This window comes from Prorops nasuta, unplaced genomic scaffold (genome assembly GCF_024137725.1).
Source record: "Prorops nasuta isolate Cenicafe-Biocafe unplaced genomic scaffold, Cenicafe_Pnas_1.2 PNAS00010, whole genome shotgun sequence".
NCBI lineage: Eukaryota > Metazoa > Arthropoda > Insecta > Hymenoptera > Bethylidae > Prorops > Prorops nasuta.
The window spans coordinates 5072817-5092783 of record NW_027116807.1 but is presented as its reverse complement, the minus strand read 5'-3'; the positions used below and the strand labels follow the sequence as shown (position 1 = coordinate 5092783).

The following is a 19967-nucleotide window of genomic DNA, read 5'->3' as shown; positions in this document are numbered from 1 at the left end:
TATATATATATATTATTTTAACGAATAAATAAAAAATATATAGATAGATAAAATTTTTTGTTTTTGTCTGTGGTTTAAAAAGAATGTCGTAAAGCGACGAATTCTTTATAGAAAAATCAAGCGATTGGACGTTAAAATTAAAATGTCTCTAACACTTAACTAAATATTAAATAAAACTTACTGGCATAATACGAGAACTGATGATTACAGTCCTTGTTAACCAAGCAACAAAAGAGACCATAAATATTAAGAGTGTAAGGATTTTACACGTACATAACGACGTAAGGGCCCCCTGGTGGAACTTAGATTGATTTCCACTGTGGCTTGTGGGGACCCCCCCTTAAATGTCAGGGGGCCCCACGAGGCACCCATAGCGCTTTGCTCTGCTCCTCGTCAACAGCAGCCTTGACTTGAGTGCAAATGAATGCCACGTTAACCCCGGCCGGTATTACAGCTGAGCAACAAAATTAAGTTTATTATCAAGATGCTACAATGGAAATATTCATCGCTCTTACTCACCAGAAATGTAGTGCCTATAGTCTGCTTCTATTTTGAGAGCCTGCTCATACATTTCTTTGGCAGCTTTGGCGCTGATTTTATCACTTGGATATCTCGAATCTTTAACCTCTTTGATTTGCTTTGTGCTCTTGAACTTAATTAGCAGAACAATCGGATATATTTGATGCCTGTGTAGCCGCTCGATAGAAGCAATGGTAACGTCCAATATACAGTGTGAGTTCTGTAGCAAAGAAAATATAGCGGTTACGACGATGTCTCCAATAAGAAGCTATTGCAAGAAACGACGCTATTACCTTTTCACAAATATCCTTTACAGCCTGGACCGTAGTGCACTCGAAATAGCTGCCTTTCTTTCTATAATCAACGTAAAGTGAATCACGCAGACCCTGTTCGAGCGTTGCTTGCGAACAGTGCATAGCCTCGGCAAGGCATCTTGTAAACTGCGATGGATATTCTTGCAACAATTTTGTTGCCACACATTCGCTGAGTGGACCAATAATCAAAACTGGACGCAGAGTTGGATCTGAAGAAATAGTATCGATGAGGGTTACAGGCTAATCCAATTTAGAGGCCAAAGCAATACCGGAACAATACGTACAATCGAGTCTCTCGACGCGCTGATAGCTAGCTGGTAGATTCTCTTCATTTAACGTTCCACTGTCACTGTACCAGCCCAAGTTAACGCCTGTAAGCTGCGATAGCTCTTTACTGTCTCTACTAGACGACCTTTGGTGCTTCTTTCGTCGGAAGAAGCTTCTCCTCGCGCTGGTCGTTCCCCGTCTTCCCGCATCAGTTTCAAGATCACCCAATGATCTTCTCAGCAGCATTTCCTCTTCGACTCTGCAATAAAGAAAGTACTTTATTAGTACCAGGATGCTTAACAATTTTGTTCGTTCAATAAATAAGATTTTAACGATCATTAATTGAACTTCCAGAATGCCAATATAATACTTCGTTGGTTTTACTTACTTAAATTTGCTAGGAATAATTCCACAAGTCTGCCGCCTTCCAGTTTGATCAACTAGCCACGCTCTCCAGTGCCCTGGCGTACCATTGAACATAGTATTATCGACGTACAAGATATCATCCTTGTTGAATCTGAGCTGAAGGCTGTCTCCTACCTCGCCAAGACGATCAAACATTGCTTTTACGTAGAAACTATCGCCAGGCTTATCCTTGACCTCGTTATACCTCTCAGGCAAAAACTGAGCTATCAGCGTCACCTTATCAGCCGGCCTTGCCAATTCTAATGCGGCTTGTTCAGCAGTGGCCTGTCTGAGATCCACTCCGTTGTACTCGAGAATTCGATCGCCAGTACGAAGACCAGCCTCTTCGGCGAGACAACCAGGTTGCACGGAGTGAACGAATATACCTACCCCATTGCCTCCAACCAGAGATATGCCCAGATTCGAGCATTTTCTAGTCTCGATAAAGAGGTACCTCGACTCGCTGGGAAGCGGTGTTTTGTTCCTATTTTGCTCATCCTGGGTGGGGCTGCGTACAGTGGCATTCTGACGCTGGAGCGTCGTGGCTGCTTGATTGAGCTGGGCGCGCGTCAACGTGTTACCCACTCGAAGCGTGTCCAGAGTGGCCGAATTCCGCAGGCCATCTATGGTAGCGGCACTACGCAGTTCCGGCTTCCTTATGTTGATGTCCAGCGAGGCGGAATTTCTAATCTCGCGCTCTCGCTCCTGCGTACCTCGAACCTCCGTAGACGCAGAGTGCCTGATATCACGCTCTGGTCGTAAAGTGTTCATAGCGCTGCTAGGTGCATCCCGCCCCGGCTCCGAGCTTTCAGGGAGTTCCAGCGTCGTCTTTCTCGGTGCTTCCGGGCTATTGCAAGGGGTCGGTGAACCACTTCTACTGCCTCCTTCTCCACCACCTGCCTCCGAAGAGCTCGATGACGCTGATCCTTCCAACTCGTTATATTCTTTGAAAAAAATAAATAAAAAATCAGAAAATTCAGAATTCCAAAACAGCTATGAATAATACGCTTTTTTATGAAGTTTTCTCCTAGTAAAAACAGAATGAATATCAATTTGAAGAAAGTAGCAAAATATGGAAAAATCTTACATGAATAGCCCACTAAAGATATACAATATTTAATTGGTAACAGACACTGAACAATCATATCCATACGCTACAACAGATAACATAAGTTTTGCTATTGAGACAGACTCCATCTGCAGAATCTCGGCGAGAAAACATAATATGTAGTACGTGAAGTGGCAAGAAAAGTGGTAAAAAAGTTTCTTATCTGCTCGAACACACATATAAAAATAGTTGACCGTACAAATATACTTGTGAATCGATGCAAAAAATGTCATAGGTGTACATACGAAGGTAAGTGGTCGAAGGACACGAGCTACTGTTCCGACCGGAGGAGAGAAAAAAAGAAAGAATAGAATAGAAAAGAAAAGAAAAGTGTGTGTATACTCACTATCGGGGTTATACTGGACCAACATCGTAATGGAATTACTGCATTGTCGTAATACTCTGGCAGCCAATTGATAAGTAGCGCTTCTCATATTGATACCGCAAACCTCGAGCAGCTGATCGCCAATTTGCAAACCGACCTGGGAGGCCAGACTATGGTCGGTGACCGTAGATACAAATACGCCGCCACTTTCGAGGCACGATATTTGTATGCCAAGTTGCTCGACATAATTGTCTATGTGAATCATGCGCAGATCCCCGGGAGATAGTGATTTCGACTGAGAATAACAATAGTCTGGCATGCTAGATCGTTTATTACTGCAACTACCTCTGACTATACCACCACTGCTGTTACCAGTTCCGGTTCCTGGACTGAGTACCTCTACGTGAAACGTTGGCATCGGACTGCCGCGCTCCGAGGTCCTCTCTATGCTTCCAGTCGAAAGTTTTCCAACGCTACTCTTGGAGGTAACGCTCGGATTGGACGGTATGCGAAATCGCTGATTCTCCTTCTTCCTTGGGAAGGTCCCGCCTTCGTAGCCATGCGTGTATCCGGGTACCTCGTAGTGTCCGGCGATGGTACCGATCGCCGCGGTGGTACGGGTTTTATGATAATGCAAGTCTACCGAAGGTGTGTGCAAGTGACCGAAGCCCGTTTGCGGGCCTGGACTGTAAGGTGGTTCGAAACAATAGGATCGTGCATCGGGTAGTCCTATAGACTCCCCGGATTGTGCGGACGGCAGTGACGGTGGTGAAGGATACCTCGAAGGTAGGGAATTCTGCTGATGAGAATGCGGATGCGAGTGCGTGTACGGGGGAAAGGAGAAATTACCAGCAGCCAATTGCTGTCTCGGTGCACTGCTCGACGTAGACGTGGTACTTGTAAGGCCCGAGTATAATTGAGAGTGCGCCCTGTTGTGCTGCTGCATACTGTCCATTTGACTCTCGTTGCTACTAGCCACGTACTTCTGGGGCCTCTTTTTCGTGAAATAATCCAGCTCCGCCCTGCCGGACTTGACGGAAACGTCAATACTGGTCTCGGAGGGCGCCAGAGCCGAGCTCAATCTATTCTCCGTGGCCTCGAACTCGTTCATCGTCTGTTGCTGTTGCTTCTTGTTGTTGCTGTCCATCGGGATATCCTTAAACTGTACAGCGGGTGTAAAAAATTTTTGACTGAATAGCTGCCCAGATTTCGTCAAGTTTGCCAACGGAGTTTCAACAACTTTATATACTGTGTGCCTATTACTCACGTTCGGTGCGTTCGACAATGGTATAGGATTCGATATTCGATTGTAGTTGTAGCTTTCGTACTTTGGTGGCTGATTTAAAAGAACGCTAAGGGGTAGTCTCTCCTTGGTCTTTCGAGGATGCAGAATCGTACCGGTTCCGTTTTGTATCAAAGGACCTCCTCTGACTTTTGGCCATGTATCCCCATTCTTCTCCATTTTCTCCGTCCCGCGTCTCTTACTGCGCTTCAACACCCCGTTATTGGTCTTTTTATGGTAGCTCTCGATCACAGAATCCAGCTCCGCTATAGCATCCTGCTCCTGCTCAAAGGTATTCGGACTAGAGTTTCTGTGCCTCTTCTTTTTCTCTTCCCGCTCCTTGCTATGCTTACGGCCTCTCACAATGTCAATTTTTTCCCGTATATTATCCCACGCGTTGCTAATACCACTGGGCTTCTCCCCACTAACCGATTTCGAAACTTTGTATACTTGAGTCCTATCGCCAAAGTTCGCTGCTAGATATCTCCTGTCGTAATCGTCCGACGTTGCCTTCAGCATCATTCTCTCTTGCTCCGTTTGCGAACAGCTGTTTACCATCTTTTGCTTCTCGGAAGCGTAACTCGTATCAAGAGTAACAGCTTCGGAGCTCGGTGCCGATGGCAATGGAATTCCTTTCAGCGTGGTTATGGTCAGAACATCCACGGTTTTATCGTTCAGAATAGCCATTGCTTCGTGCGTCGAAGTTATGCCGTCCATGGCTTTGCTATTGATCTGTTGAATAAAATTACGACATATTAGTACTAAAGAAAACTTAGCAAGAAACTCCTATTATCATTACTATTATTACTATTCCGACGTATATCGAGGACATACGTACGCTCAGCACTCTATCGCCAACCGCAAGGTTTCCATCCTTGGCTGACAAGCTGCCAGGTGATATCTTTGATATGTAAATACCAAGTTCCAAGGAAATACCATGTGATATGGAACCCACGGATAGTTGAGTTGTTCTCAAGGCTCTTCCGGTCAAACGTCGTCGTCGCACGGTCATACTCGCTGGTCCAACGTTGCAAGATCGAAGCGTCTCAAGAACCACGCGGGTTGACACCGAGGAGCAATCAACGTTGTTCACGCGAACAATGCAATCATTGACCCTCAATTTGCCATCCGCTATACCGCCCTGAGTTACTTGCGCCACGTAAACACCAGTATCGTTGGGATAATAAGGATTATCACGACCTCCTACCAACACCAATCCAAGATCCTGATCAGAGTCCAAGCAGATTCTTCCAAGATCAAGGTGAACCGTGACCACCTCCCATTCGTTAAGTTCAGTATCGAGGGTGGAATCGTGAGTGTGCGACAAACCTGGACCAAACTGGCTGGTACGCAGAGGGTGGTCTCCTGATTCGATTTTCTCTTTCAAATCTTTCAGCTCTTTCGACGCCTCGTTTCGTTGCTTCTTAATGTCGTCGGAATCGCGCAATGCACCGGCTAATTCGGAAACAGCCCGATCTCGTTCCTTCCTCAAACGGTCGCACAATGTCCTGATGCTCTCCCTCTCCGTTACTATCTTGTCTCTTTCACTAAAAGCCCAATCCCTTCGTCTCTTCGAAACCTCAGCTTCCTGTATCGCTTCCTCCAGCTCCACTTGCAACGTATCCACCGATTTACGAAGTTTGTCAAGCTCCAAATTTGCTTGGTCCAGATTGTCCATTCGCTCTTTCTCCCTCTTTGCATAATCTCTCGTGTTTGTCTCTCTTTCCGCTTCCTTGCTCGAATTATCTCGCTCCCTGCTGAAAGAGCAAAGCTCCAAACGATTCTTGTAATCTCGATTTGCACCTTCTGAATAGTCTCCGAATTTCTGACGCAGCTCGTTACACTGTTTCAAAGCTTCATCTCGATCTTGCAAAGCTGACGATATCTCTCTCCTCAGTGTTTCTATCTGATATTTCAGTGTTTTTTTCTATAAAAAAGAAAAACAAATAATAATACATCATTAGTATCAGTTATTAATATTAAAAGATAATCAAACGATTATTTACCTCATCAATCAGCTGTTTATTCTGATTTTCTAAATGCGTTATTTTATTGTACGCCTGAGTAAGATCATCGCCAAGCTTCTCCATTTCTTTGTGTACCGTGTCTCGTTCACCCATTATTAAGCTGTATTCTTGCAGTGTCGCGTTCCTTTCCTCTGTTAAGCGTTTCATATCTTTAGTAGCCTTCACTCGTAATGCCACTGCTTGATTAATATCTTTGATAGTTTCCTCGTGTTGTTGCTGCAGCTTGGCTAGTGCTTCTCTATATTCATTCCTCTCCCTCAACGCAATGTCCCACTGTCTTATAGCAGCAGTACATTGCTGCTTCAATCCATTTCGCTCGCGGACTGCGCTATTTCGTTCTTGAACCACCTCATCGTACTGCTTTTTCAATCGAGCGGCTTCTTCTTGAGCTAACTCCAGCTGAACGATTCAAAAAAGTTTTAATTATTGCAATTTGTACGATACAACTCTATAAAATATTGAATGAAAGAAATTTGAATAATTCGACCTTGTTAACAGCAGACGAGTGCGACGATATCAAGTCGTCGTATCGCTTCCTGAGAGAATCGTACTCATCTTTGACTGCTTCATACTTTCTCAGAGCGGATAGATAATGCTGATTCATGGCGTCGCTGTTGCCAGTGTCGGAAACAAGAACTTCTTGATTTTGACACCGTAGTTCCGTCACCTCTTTTTGCAAAGCTTGCACCTCACGATCGAGCCGCTGTTTATCGTTAACTAGATCACCGTATTTACCCCGCAGAGCAGAGCTCTCTTGTGACGTTGCTTCCAGTTGATTCATGACTGCTATATGCTGACCCCGGTAGTATTCCAATTCTTTCATAGTATGTTCACATCTGTGGGGATAGATAATTGTTAATAAAATGTATATCACAATTAAACATATGAATAGCACCTAAAGCTAATACGACACAAGCATGATTGAAAATTGAAAAGCACAATTGGTGTAATTGAGAAAAGCATTGTAAATAAAAAACAAAAACAAACCGTCTTATAGTATCAGAGTGCTTATGTCTAAGTAGCTGAAGTTGATGCATGGCTTGATCGCACTGTGCTTGCAAACCATCGTAATCACTACGACATTCAGGACCACTGACAGGACTGCCAACACTGCCGTAACCTCCACTATCTCTTTCTACATGCACCACACAAAGAGAACATAGTCCAGGAATACAAAAATGACATAACAAAAATATTGTAAAAATTATATTAGGAAGTAAGAAAGAGTTCATTCTGTTTCTCATGGAATAAATAAAGTACTATAGTATTAACAAACAGTCTAGGGTTTGGAGGAACCAACAATTATCCTTTAATATTGAGATCATAGACAAAATAGTAGATGTATTTGAAAGAAGATTCTTACCCATATTAAGAGCCCCATCTGAAAAAAAGCAAAGACATTGTAATACATACAGATAGCATAAAACTATAAAATTAATAATTTTAATTGAGCAATGATTGATTCAACGTTATATCAATAATAATGATTACATGTATAATTAAAAATGCATTTCTATATGCGTAAAAATATACTGATTTAAAAACTTTTTGATATCAATAAAAGATAATTTGATTAAGTGTCTCTTTACATTCCTGTAATGAGAGAGCTCTCTTTTTGATATGGTCGAGGGAACAATGTAATCAAAAGACTCTCCAGCTTTCACCAGGAAAGAAACTATTTAGCCACGCGTGCAAGCATCATGATTCACTGTTTTTCTCTCTTTTTCTTTACAGTAGAGAAATTACAAGCTGTATCTTTAACGTATCTTATATAATAAACTAATGCTAGAACAAAGAATAAAATTCTTTAAATAATAATTTGCAAGTTAAACATTTTCATATTCTTGATTTTAAAAAGAAGAATAAAACAATTTAAAAAGAAAATCAAATGCATATCGTGTGTACCAATTATTGATATACAGTACATCATAATTAAAGAATGTTTTAAGTAAGGTGGATATTTTGGATAAAAACTTACCGCTACTTCCAGCACTATCCAAAGATGATGCACCAGAAGCCATGCTCTTGAACCACCAGGACTCTACCACATATACTTCTCTAGCAAGATAGGTACTAGGTATCGCCTGGAAAATATCCATGCGCTGTACTTCACGGAAGAGTGAACCCTTTGTGAATTAATAAAAGGAGTAGCCTTCGGTATGACATTACAGGTATGCTTTAAGCTACGTTTGCGCGCATCAGAGGGATGCAACAACTTTGCACCTGCCATACATATATATATATATATATATATATATATATGTATACATGTGTGTGGGCATATGTATATATATATATATATATATAAATATATATATATATAGGTAGCTGATCTTGCTCCAATATCTATTATACAGAAGCCTGACACGGTATTGGAGTTTTTTTTTCGCGCAACACAATTTTCCCATACGAGCAACGCTGTTCACGAGATACACAATACGAAAAGACGTATGTTTTCTGAATGGACGTAATAAATTAATCTACGTTTTTTGCTGATGTGTCCGTAGAGAGTACTGTGAATTAATACATCCCGTTATCAGCCGAGAGAGAGGTTATAAAAACCTCGCATAGTCCGTGATGGTAAAAGGGGTGAATGAGAAACGCGTGACACTTAAGAAAACACAATAAACCACGATAAAGTTTGAAAAAATTCAGCAACCAGTGGGGAGAAAAGATGATTGCAATCGCACCTCACGAGTTACTGCGTTAATTTGATGGAAAATTCAGTGATCGATTCTGTTTTCAAATGAATTTATAGATTACTATAGGTAAAAGGCTGTGCTACTCATCTCGAAAGTACTTCTTCGCGTATTTTTGACAGTAAACAATAACTCACCTGCTGCACCAACGAGCCTGACAATTAGCCATTTTCATTCCGCCACTATGGCCCGTTTCGCATTGTCGGTAATAAACATACTCTGCAGTACTCTGCACCTCTGCGGACTAGTTTGTAACTGAGCGTCGCGGCGCTAGTGTCGACTCGAGTTAATTTACCCTCGATACTGAACAGCTCCCACCGCTCCCACTCCCGCCCCTCTCTTTCAACCTATCTCTTTATTGGCTCCAACCTCTATTAGCCATTACACATAGCCAGCCGTTCGTTCCGGTTCCGCTCCTGTCCCTATGATGCCACAACAACAACTGAGGACGGCCGGCGGGCGGCGGCATCGACAGAAAACTGCCGGTGTGGGTCAGTGTGGGTAGGTGAGTGCCGAGTGGTGGTGTACCGCCCCCACCCCTCTCTTCCCACTTGCTTCCGCAATTCGCCCACGATAAATATCGTTGAGATCGATATAACTAATTCATCGATACATGTAGCGCGATAATTTTCGTAATTAAATAAAAAGAGCGCACTCTAATAATCATGACATTAGGGCTTTTAACTGTACCAATACCACCAATAATTATTAAAGAATTTACAGACGGCAACTAAACGAGTATTTCTCTAAACCATTTTTTCAAATTTCCACAATATTAAATTTTCTATAAATATTATAAAATCAAGGAATAGCTCTGAATAGTTATATGTACATACAAAGCTACCAGTATACAGAATTTACACTATCTAATTGTTGCTAGCCGATGTATTATGTAATTACCAGTTTTCTCTTTCCACTTCAGCTAATACCGCCGATTTATACAGTATCTCAATATAAGCCACAAAAATGCTTAATAATAAAAATAACAATTTTATTTTATTAGATTTGCAACTATTGCTGAGGGAGTCGATAAAAAATTATTTATAACGCAAGGCTTTGGATATCGATTAAAATATTATTCTGTAAACTTCTATTTATGGCGAGCGCTGAGTATATTTTACTTGACAATTAAAAAAGGGTGGAAGAAATAAACATAATATATATGGAATGTTTTTTCATGTTGGGTTACTTTTATTTATTATTGGCGAACATCAGTACCACCGATTGTTGAATCGACAATTGTGCAGGAAAAAGAAAACCAAAAACTAGACCGTGAATATTTGTACATACCAGTCATTAGAAATATGTATTTTTAGTACAGTATATCACTATCAGAGAATATATTCACAATTCGGTTAATTAGATTTTGGACGATTAATGTTAAATACAAAATATATTTATATCATATAAACATCTATATACATATATACTATATCGTGTTTGTGGTAATAATCATATACATGTATATAAATATGTGTATATATATATATATATACTATATTTATACCAAATATTATTTTTTTTCTTCTTTTTAATATATATATATATAATAATACATATCTTTTTATCGTAATAGATAAATTTTTGTTTGATTTAGCAAGGCCAGTATAGAAATCACACTAGAGAAATGGTAAACTAAGTTGTTCAGGCTTTTGATAAAGAGACGGTTTTATCGAGCAGACCACTTACTTATTTTACTTATATAGCGCAACTTTCATTATTTACACACCCAGAACAATAATGTATCGTAGTTTTAAAAAAATATTAAAACTCTTTGAAATCAAAATCTGAATAGGTCTATGCAAAAGAACCATCATCATCATCATCATCATCATCATTATCATCATCTGAGACTTTCGATATAACCTGACTTACATATCTCTTAACGCTTCAAAAACCACTAGAAATTTATCTTTGTATTTGTACCAGATTTTCATTAGCGAAAAATTGGTCAATATAATATCGTACAATAGTCTTTAACAAGAGATAGAGCTCGTTTCTTATTCTCTACAATATTATATTATACGAGATTTAATTATATAATATAATATAGTAAAAAATATAGAATACATATAGAGCCAATAGAACATGTAAACTTTAAACTTTTCTCATTTCTCAATTGCTAGCGTCAATAGTCCGACAGTTATTGAGACTGCTGTCTCTCACTGAATCGATAATTTTATTGTTCCTGTAGAACCATCTCGTTGATGTTTCATACACATATCCGAAAATAAAACTCTTGGCTGCATTATCAGTAAGACAAATTGTTAATTGAAAGAGATCGCAATATTTTCGTACTATTCATTTTGCAAACGCCAGTCGTACTTGAACAATAAATATACATTTCACACACCTTTGCCAGCCGTTGAAAATGTATAAAAGAGTGAGATAGGGCACGCTTCAAAGCGGTGTTTACGTAGGCAGTGATAAACGTGGCATTTTTGCAAATTATCGATAAACGTCTTTAATTTTGCAATGAGAAGAGCTGAAATAACGTTATTATTTCTGCAGGTTCAGAAAGAATTTCATCCATACCCGAGACATTGATACCTGTTGTAAAATCAGAAAAACACTTAACATTGCACTGGATCAAACTTTGTTTACGTTGAAATTAGAGGATAATCATTAGTAGAAAGAATAAGGAATGTAGGAGGAAAAAAGAAAAATAAAATATTTTGGCTTTATTACATTAAACTTTGGTATTGTTATACGCGAGTAAGCTTGTCACTCCATCCTACTCCCCTCAATCTTATTCGAATCTTTTTATCCTCGTATATAAACGCGAATAGCCGAATATTTACAAAAACCATATAAAATATAACGAGATTAATAGCAATAAAAAAACATTAATACTATCAGTAAGAAGTAAATGAAGAGGTGTGCGCCTAGCTAAGCACAAATATTAAAGGTAACGTATATCAAAGCCGTCGATTGAATGATATGCGATGTTACTACTATTTTTTTCATAGCAATTGTAATACGTTACGCTTCTCGATGAATTTGGTGCAACTTATCGCAAATATGATTCATAGGCTAATTAAGAATCTATAACGGGACAGAGCGTATTAATCTTAGCTACAAATAGAAAATAAGCTTTCATGGTATTACTCTATCTGATACTCGAAGATGGTGGTTTTAATTCAATACTAAGAAGAAGCTACTTGATGAATCTCATTCGAAAAATTCACCAGGAAAAATACTGTTGTCAAGAATACGTCGTTTGAAAAATCATTCACATAGTTGAAACGCTTGATATCGATAGAAACAAAATGCGTGCCATTGCATATATACATACATACACACACAATATAGCATATGTATATTAATAGTATATAATAATATCATTCGTATCTTTGTATAAACTCAGCTTATTAAGATTTATATGGATGCACTCTGTGCAAAATAGAAAAATATCTGACGATTGAAACATGAAGCAAACTATAAACGCCTTAATTTATTCATGTAGTATGTAAGGATAGAATAGAAACGAAGAGAAAATGTATATAAATAGGCTACTGTTTACGTGGTGTTGCTTTCAGGCTGGTAACGCTAACTCTAAAGATCTTTCAACTTCCTTTAAAGTTTTAACACACTATATCGACAAGAATTTGTCTACTACTCTCTGTTTGTCGTTATAACTATATTGACTACGAGGAGTTATCTTACACCTAAAAATAAATTAATCGATAAATACTTTTTATATAAGTCGAACAAGTATTGTAACAATTAAATAGCCTATACTGTCAAAGTATCGAGCACTGAACCGCTTACGAACATGCCGTCACGGAATCCATTTTCCTTTTTAATTCTCCTTTTTTGATTTTCCGCATGCAACATTTATCTTAATCACCATCGCTATTAATGTAATACATTTGTACCGGCGATTAAATATTGTCCATTCCAACGACGAAATGTTTAAGAGAACAGAGTGAAAAAATAGCACGAACAAAAGGAAGCGGCATACCTAATCGCACTTCAATTATTCGAATGCTAATATATTGCAACTGCGTACAACCATCTTTAGGGAGGAACGAACATTCCGAACAATCCTGGAAGAACAGAAAACGTACAGACGTATCGGAAAAGTTGCTCTCTACCAGCGACTAAACCTAATAATTGCAACGAGAGAAACTACTAGCTATTGCCGTCGATTAAAGACACACATTTTCAGTTTACACGTTAAACCACATTAGACCGTAGAAGTTTGTTGATTGTTGTTATCCAGCGGAATACTGGTGGAACACTCTTTCAACATAGCTCGTAATCGAAAGATTTCCTTGGATGCGGCCTGCAGGTCGGACTGTAATTGCAACTCTTTTTCCCGTAAGCGTTTGATGTCGTGCTGACACGTCTGAAAGGAAAAAGCGTGAGATAGTACAACGGTTAAGTTTTGTGGGTTTAGAAGCGGGGACATGCGTTTTCTCGCTTTGTTTTGTCTTTACTCACGACATTCTGCCTTAATAAGTCCAGCTTATCGCACTTTAGCCTAGTAACTTCCATCCTTAAAGTCTCGTTCTCCGTGGTGCCATCTTTGGTCGTGCATCTGGTAGCGTCATGAGTTTCCGCGGAGCTCATGGATTCTAGGCCAGTGTCGCTATCCGGATAGACAGCTTGGTCCAGTTCAAGCTCGCTGTTAAGCGAGCTGTCGTCGCTTTCCGAGACTACTCGTTGGGTGACGTCAGTTTTCTCATTCCTCTCCTGTTTCCTGAGATTCTCATGGGTCAATCGTTGAACGGGTGTTAATGACGTCGTTGACGTCACATTGTTTATTATCTTCTCCGCAACGGTATTTTCGCTGCTGTTGCAAACACCAACGACAGATTCCTTACGGTCAATGTCGTCCTGTTGCAACGTAGCCAAACTGCTGTCTTGATTATCCGTATTGGAGAGACTGCTGTCTTGGCTTCCCATACTTGGACTGCCGCGTTCCGAGTCCCTTCTAAGCGTTAAATCCGGGGAGTCCAAGGGGCTGGTTGGCTCCACGGATCGTTTGCCACTGATTTTCGTGGTTGACTGTCGATTGCTGGGTGGACTCGGCTCGGATTGACCTTTCTTGGCCAATTGCTGCGGCACGCTTTCCGTCGATGCGTTTCTTACTCGGGAAATCAACGCTTTGCGCACGGTATCGATGAACCTAGATCCGCTTCCTCCGCCACCGGATGTTGAAGTGTCGCTCGCGGTGGGGCTCACCGGGCAATTGCCAAAGTTTAACGCAGATCCGCCTAAAGCGCCACCCAGAAACTCGCTAGTCTTGGTCTGCAATTCTTCCGTCAAGGATTCCAAAAGCGCGGACCTTGTTCTCAGCTGTAATAAATACGTTCTTACAGTTTATCGCAAAATCTGCCAGAAATTTATTCTATTCTACCGCAGTAGTGAGAGAAAAAGAGAGCAATCTCTGGACTTTACCTCGAGTTTTGAAAACTTATCAGCCTTGTAAGCGGCATTCTCGGCGTTAACCAATTTCGTAAGTAGGAATTCTTTGAATTCAACGCCTCGAAGGTAAACAGCTGGCGTTGGTAATGGTGGCCCAAACCAGGGCACATCGTCTCTCGCCGTGATACTCACTTTGTACCTAAAATAAGAGTCCGAGTCGTGGTTTAAATTCGCTTGCGCGAGAGAACGTCGAGATGCTTGAAATTCCTCAAGAGACTATAATAAATGCAAGAAGGGTGATTGTGCCTATTTTACCTGGTATTAGGAGTACAGGGATCGATGACCTGCACAACAATGAAAGCATGGAGAAAATGACTGGCAATCATATCTGGGCTAAAAGGTGTTGGCTCTTCTTGAAAGATGATAGCCACGATATCATTGCCAATGTGGCGTTTGCGTTGCAGCTGCTGTGAGTCGCCGGGACTGTAGGGGAGCAAAGAGGCAACATGGAAAAGTACCTCCCTCCCACGAAATACCTCGTATACAGCCGAGTCACCGGTTTGCCCGTGTCTAGTGTCCAAGCCGCCTCGATACCTGAATAAATCAACCATGACGACATTGTGGTTACTGATCCAAAACGCAACGATAAATCCGCAGATTCCAAACGCTACTATTGCTCACCCTTTATGATCCTTCAGATCAATCTTTTGCCCCAGAAGATCCAGGAACTCCTGAAAAGCAGGCGTGATCTGTCTGTTCCCAAAGAGCTGCTCTTCCGTAACCTGACCAGCTCGTTGATGAAGAACTCCAAATTTGAATCTCGAGACCAGAGCATGCTCGTCGTATCTGGCGATCATCTGACCAGCACCGGAACACACCACTGGCATCAAACTGTTTACGTTCAAGGTTTCGTTGATGGCCTAGAAATGAACAATGAATTGTAATCAGTGGGTAATATTTAGTTTAAGGAAAAAAAAAACGTGGAAAACCGAGCGAATCTCTTTAGGCTAAATCGACATCGGTATCTGCAATATTTTTGCTGATACTCGCCAAGCTCGATAACGTCCACCAGAAAGAACGGACGTTAAATAATTCACGAGTGACCTCATTATTTCCTTCCTCGTTGCAATTTCACTGCTAATTTTAGAATTTTTCAAATCTCCTTTGGAACACAGCAGAGAAGACAGGTAGGTAGAGATTAGGTTCGAGAACAATGCTCACTTTGACCATTTTAGCCGGTGAGGGGTTCGGGCCGAGATTCGATGCTGGTACCAGCTCGTGAGTCGATCCAACTTTGAGGCGCAGCAAAACTCTCCAGTGTTCCTGTCCTGCGACCGTCTCTGCTTTGATGGACACGAGAACAGGACCATTTTCAGGATCCCGTCCTACCAAATTAACGTGCTCCTGTAAACGCAAAGACGGAGAATTACAATGAAGCTGGAGAACAATACAGAAGAATGTTATTAAAATAAAATTATAACGTAAAGTACAAACTACCTCGTTAAGAAGCTTTCTACCTTCCAGTAAGATTAAGTATATACGAAGTTTTAAACCCCTTCAAAATTGTTATCGCCTTCCTCATTATTCCAGTAGATCGTTTTACCGGTGATAACAACTCATTTACCACTCGTGTCGTGCCTCAACCTTGATAAGCCTACTCGTATAATTAAATCAATAGAGCCAAAATGATAAAAGCGTGCATTTATATCTGGACTCGTTATTATATATATATATATATATATATATATAAACAAGGGTGGAAAATCAATGCAAACAAAGCACAAGTGAGAAGGAAATAAATTGCGGTGTAAGTGGAGAGAAATTTGAGAGATTCGCAAAAATTGCTAGTTTTCGAATGGAAAATACTGGCGAGGTGAAGCGAGTTTTTTTTGGTCGTCCCTTTGTCCAGATGGGGAGAAAGTTTGATTTAACGTGACTCTGCTTGCACTTCTGCTTTATAGGACGGCTCGATAGAAAGGCATTGCACGTATATTCCTCGCATTGTATTCGTGAGGAGGACAGCGAATCTCTGCACAATAAACGCTGACGTAATCAGGCTGGAACTTCCGCGGCGCTATACAACACGATGGTTTCGACCAATTACCCGATTCCCATAGGGCACCGCTTCCACCTTTCGCACACATTACGCCTTCCTTCCTTCATCCCTGCACTAAAAAAAACTATTCAATTTTATATTTCCTCGTTTTCCTGATTTTTCTTTTAATACGAATACTAAACGGAATCTGATGGCAGAACGAACGAGCATATTTTCTTTAAGAGTATCATAGGTCAGTGTACAATAATTGACCGAAAAAAAGTGAAAAGTTTCAACCTATAAACGTTCTTTCACCCCTACACAAAAAAAATCTACTCAATTTTATATTTCTTCGTTTCCCTGATTTTTTCTTTCGTGTTCGGTGCTTCTCGATTAATATGAATTTTAAATATAGAATCTGACGGCAGAACGAATGAGGATATTTGTTTTGCAAGTCGTATAATTCGTCGTTCATAAATCAGTACATTGCAATTGGCCAAGAGAAGACCGAGTTAAATAGTTTAAAGTCATAAGAGTTCCTTCATCTCTGCAGTAACAATTAATTAGCTTTATAATTCATCTCGTTTTCCACACTTTCCTCCATATCGTTGTCGGTCTCCCTCGAGAGAGCTGGAGGACATACCAAATAGCATCGAGTGTGATTAACAGTTGCGGCTCGAATCAGAATATTTGGCTTGCGAGCATCATTCGTCATTCGGTACTTATAGGTCGCAGAGTATTATAATTGGCTCTGACACGTTAATGCGAGTCGACTATAAGCGAAGGGGTCTACGTGATAGAAATGCATTGCTAATATATATTTATTGTGGGAATCGTTATCAATTCCCTAATTCCCTGCATGACGTAGATGCGATGAATGGTCTATGACCTCACGAACGCATATATACGTATATGTATATGGAGTCGACTCTCGATCGATTTCAATTCCAACTTGGTAATGCTAAAACTACCCCTATCTTTTTGTTACAATTATTATTATGCTTTCTCTAGTTTGCAAACGAGCAAATGAAGAAGTATCACAGTTGATCCAGAGTATAAAAGACAAGGTTGGCCAAGAGAGAAAATAATTTTTCTTAACTTTTCAACAAGTGAATTTTCCATTACTAACTTGGTAATATACCAAAACTATCCTCTACATTTTGGTTATAATTATTATGCTTTCTCTAGTTTACAAATGAGCAAAGGAAGAAGTATCACAGTTGATTCAGCGTAGAAAAGAGAATGTTGGCCAATAAGAGAGAAAATAATTTTTTCTTCTCTTTTAAACAAACTAATTTTCCGTTACTAACTTGGTAACGTTAAAACTACCTCTACCCTTTTATTATAATTATAATTATACTTTGTCCAGTTTACAAACGAACAAAGGAAGAAGTATCAGTGATTTTGTCTAAAGGACAATTAAAAGTTGAACAAGGAACGAAAAATGTTGCTTTTTCCTTTTGCTGTACACTAATTTCGCCTTGGTCTAACTTGGTAATATTAAAACAAGGTTTATCCTGTTTCCCTCTAATTTACAAAGCGAGCAGTAAATGAAGAGGTATCGGAGCTCCGGTATAGGGCAAGGAGCGGAAAATCTTGGCTCTCTTTCGTTACGCGTTGGTTTTGTCTTAATTTATGGCGAAGCTAGCTGTTTCCCCATATAAGCCTCGGACAGGATAGGCGAATAGCGGAGTGAGCCAATCCAGGGGACGTTACGGAATGCGCAAACGCTCGCCATATTCGGCCAGCAGCCGCTAATTAACTGCGCCATATTGCGCATAATAAAATCTTCCTGCAGTTTAGAATGCAACTGACCACAACCTCGGCTCGCTTGCACGACGTATCGTCTCTCTCTCTCTCTCTCTCTCTCTCTCTCTAAGTATGCCTGGTCTGGTCTGGCCTCTTTAAAAACCACCACTACACCAAATGGCCCCATATATAAAGTACACCTAGTACACTATATACATAGCTCACCTCGACCTAGCACTAACGAATTACATAATAATTTGTACGAAAAATTCCTCAAAAAACCCTATTACTCATTCAAGGACATTTTATCTTTGGCAAAGGATGGATTCTGTGCTTAGGTCAATATCGTTTATCACGGATACTGGTTAAAAGTGGAGAAAACGCGGAACTGGGGAGTTTTATCCCGAGAGGATCGATTATTGGATAGTAAAAATGTCGTCGTTAAAGTAAGCACGAAAGGATGATCTCGTTTATTTTACTAGCATATCACTTCTCAGTTTGAAAATCCTGTTTGGAGATAAGCGTGTGTGTGTGTGTGTGTGTGTGCGAGGGAGGAAGAGAGCGATAGCACAAAGCTTACATCTTGTGGTGCTGACATATTTATTAGAGACCTATAGGAGGATCCCTCAGGAGCGACGGCGTCTGCGGGTTATCATTTCCCCTTTTTCCCCAGATGCTCCGCAGAAAGAGAGAGGGGGGGGGGGGGGGGGAGAGGCGCGCAGATAAAACGATATAACTAAGTAATTGGAGAAAATCTTTATCTGGATTACAACGAGCTTCCTGCCGTTGAAGCGCCTTGAATTACGACCCTTTCTTGCAACGAGAGGAAAAAATTCCAGATTTTTCTCCCAAGATAAAAGTAAATGCTGAGCGAAACAATACAGATCAACCGAGAAGATTACGCGTGAAAATCTGAAGCTATTATTATTATGGAAAAATCCTGCCTCGTCGGGACTTTGAATAATCTAATTTCTGTGGGTGTAGGATGTTCTATAGAAACTATGGAATATAGTATAAAATTTAGAAAAAGAAGCTCTTGTGCGTTGCTTCATAGTTTTAATTAATTTCTTTAATGCGGAGAGTATTAAAAGATTCTATTGCTACATGGTCGCTTAAACTTTACTGTTACAATTACAAATGAAACAAGTGTCTCGTTTTCCTCTTATGCTTTCGAAGAGAGGAACAAATTGAATGAGAGAAAAACAGAGGAAATATAGGGTGATAGTTACCTCCAAAAACACGGTACCATTGTGAGAAAAAGGTGCACTGTTACATAACACGAGTGCTGGAGTAAAAAGTAAATTTTGAAGACGATAAATTACATCGATTCCTCTGCTACTAATATCGACTTTCTATATAGGAAAAAAACAAGAGACTCCCTTCCCCCTACATTTTATATCAATAAAATAATCAATTAAATTAAAAAACACTACGAAGAGGAAATGTGATAACAATTATCTCTAAAAACCTTATTTTACAGTATAAAAACAACGCGGAGCAATTATAAAATTACAAACAATAGCCCGAAGAAAGAAATTTAAGAAAATGATAAGTTTACACAAATTCCTCCACTAAAACCAAATAATTACAGTGAAATAACGAAACAAGAGTATTTCCCTGTACATTTTTTTTTCTCAAGAAAAGAATAAATTAAACGAAAAGACAAGAACCGAGGAAGTAGGATGATAATTATTGATATGTAAAATAGTAGCGATTTGGGTGGTGAAAACGATGAACGATAGGGAAGTGTTCTAACAGGTGGCTTTTTCAGATAAGAGAGGGAGAAGGAGTACAAGCGGGTTCGATTGTCTAGTCATCGCGCCATGGAAAAGCGTGGATAATTATCCAACACCGGAAAAGCATG

The 19967-nt window shown here is 40.1% G+C and overlaps 2 protein-coding genes across 10 annotated transcripts in view; both read right to left on the bottom strand.

Annotated features, from left to right (window-relative positions):
* Positions 1 to 55: 55 nt before the first annotated feature.
* Dlg5 (Discs large 5) lies at positions 56 to 9179 on the bottom strand. Of its 4 annotated transcripts, XM_066732317.1 has the most exons (14): positions 9084 to 9179; positions 8226 to 8331; positions 7611 to 7628; positions 7235 to 7382; positions 6735 to 7083; positions 6227 to 6646; positions 5059 to 6147; positions 4206 to 4952; positions 2960 to 4100; positions 1489 to 2449; positions 1118 to 1359; positions 813 to 1042; positions 520 to 739; positions 56 to 454 (listed from the first exon to the last, which is right to left on the bottom strand). In XM_066732317.1, exons 2-14 carry the CDS (start codon positions 8266 to 8268, stop codon positions 348 to 350), a joined length of 5715 nt encoding a protein of 1904 aa, XP_066588414.1. In that variant the 5' UTR covers positions 8269 to 8331; positions 9084 to 9179; the 3' UTR covers positions 56 to 347. The 4 variants fall into 4 exon arrangements, with proteins under 4 accessions (XP_066588414.1, XP_066588413.1, XP_066588416.1 ...); XM_066732316.1 differs by having other exon boundaries at positions 2960 to 4952; XM_066732319.1 differs by having other exon boundaries at positions 3788 to 4952.
* Positions 9180 to 10320: 1141 nt separating this feature from the next.
* RapGAP1 (Rap GTPase activating protein 1) overlaps positions 10321 to 19967 on the bottom strand; it is a 115274-nt gene continuing 105627 nt past the window's right edge. For all 6 annotated transcript variants that reach the window (XM_066732925.1, XM_066732929.1, XM_066732930.1 and 3 more), the window contains 6 exons: positions 15541 to 15723; positions 15001 to 15239; positions 14635 to 14913; positions 14353 to 14518; positions 13393 to 14250; positions 10321 to 13297 (listed from right to left, as the gene is read on the bottom strand). In XM_066732925.1, coding sequence (XP_066589022.1) covers positions 13136 to 13297; positions 13393 to 14250; positions 14353 to 14518; positions 14635 to 14913; positions 15001 to 15239; positions 15541 to 15723 — 1887 coding nt within the window. In that variant the 3' untranslated portion in view covers positions 10321 to 13135. The remainder of the gene's footprint in view (positions 13298 to 13392; positions 14251 to 14352; positions 14519 to 14634; positions 14914 to 15000; positions 15240 to 15540; positions 15724 to 19967) is intronic.

Coding starts and splice junctions, on each gene's coding strand:
- Dlg5 (XM_066732316.1), bottom strand. CDS start 8,268: ATGGCTTCTGGTGCATCATCTTTGGATAGTGCTGGAAGTAGCG. Junction 6,148..6,226: donor ATAAACAGCTGATTGATGAG/GTAAATAATCGT, acceptor TCTTTTTTATAG/AAAAAAACACTGAAATATCA. Junction 455..519: donor CTATAGGCACTACATTTCTG/GTGAGTAAGAGC, acceptor TTTGTTGCTCAG/CTGTAATACCGGCCGGGGTT.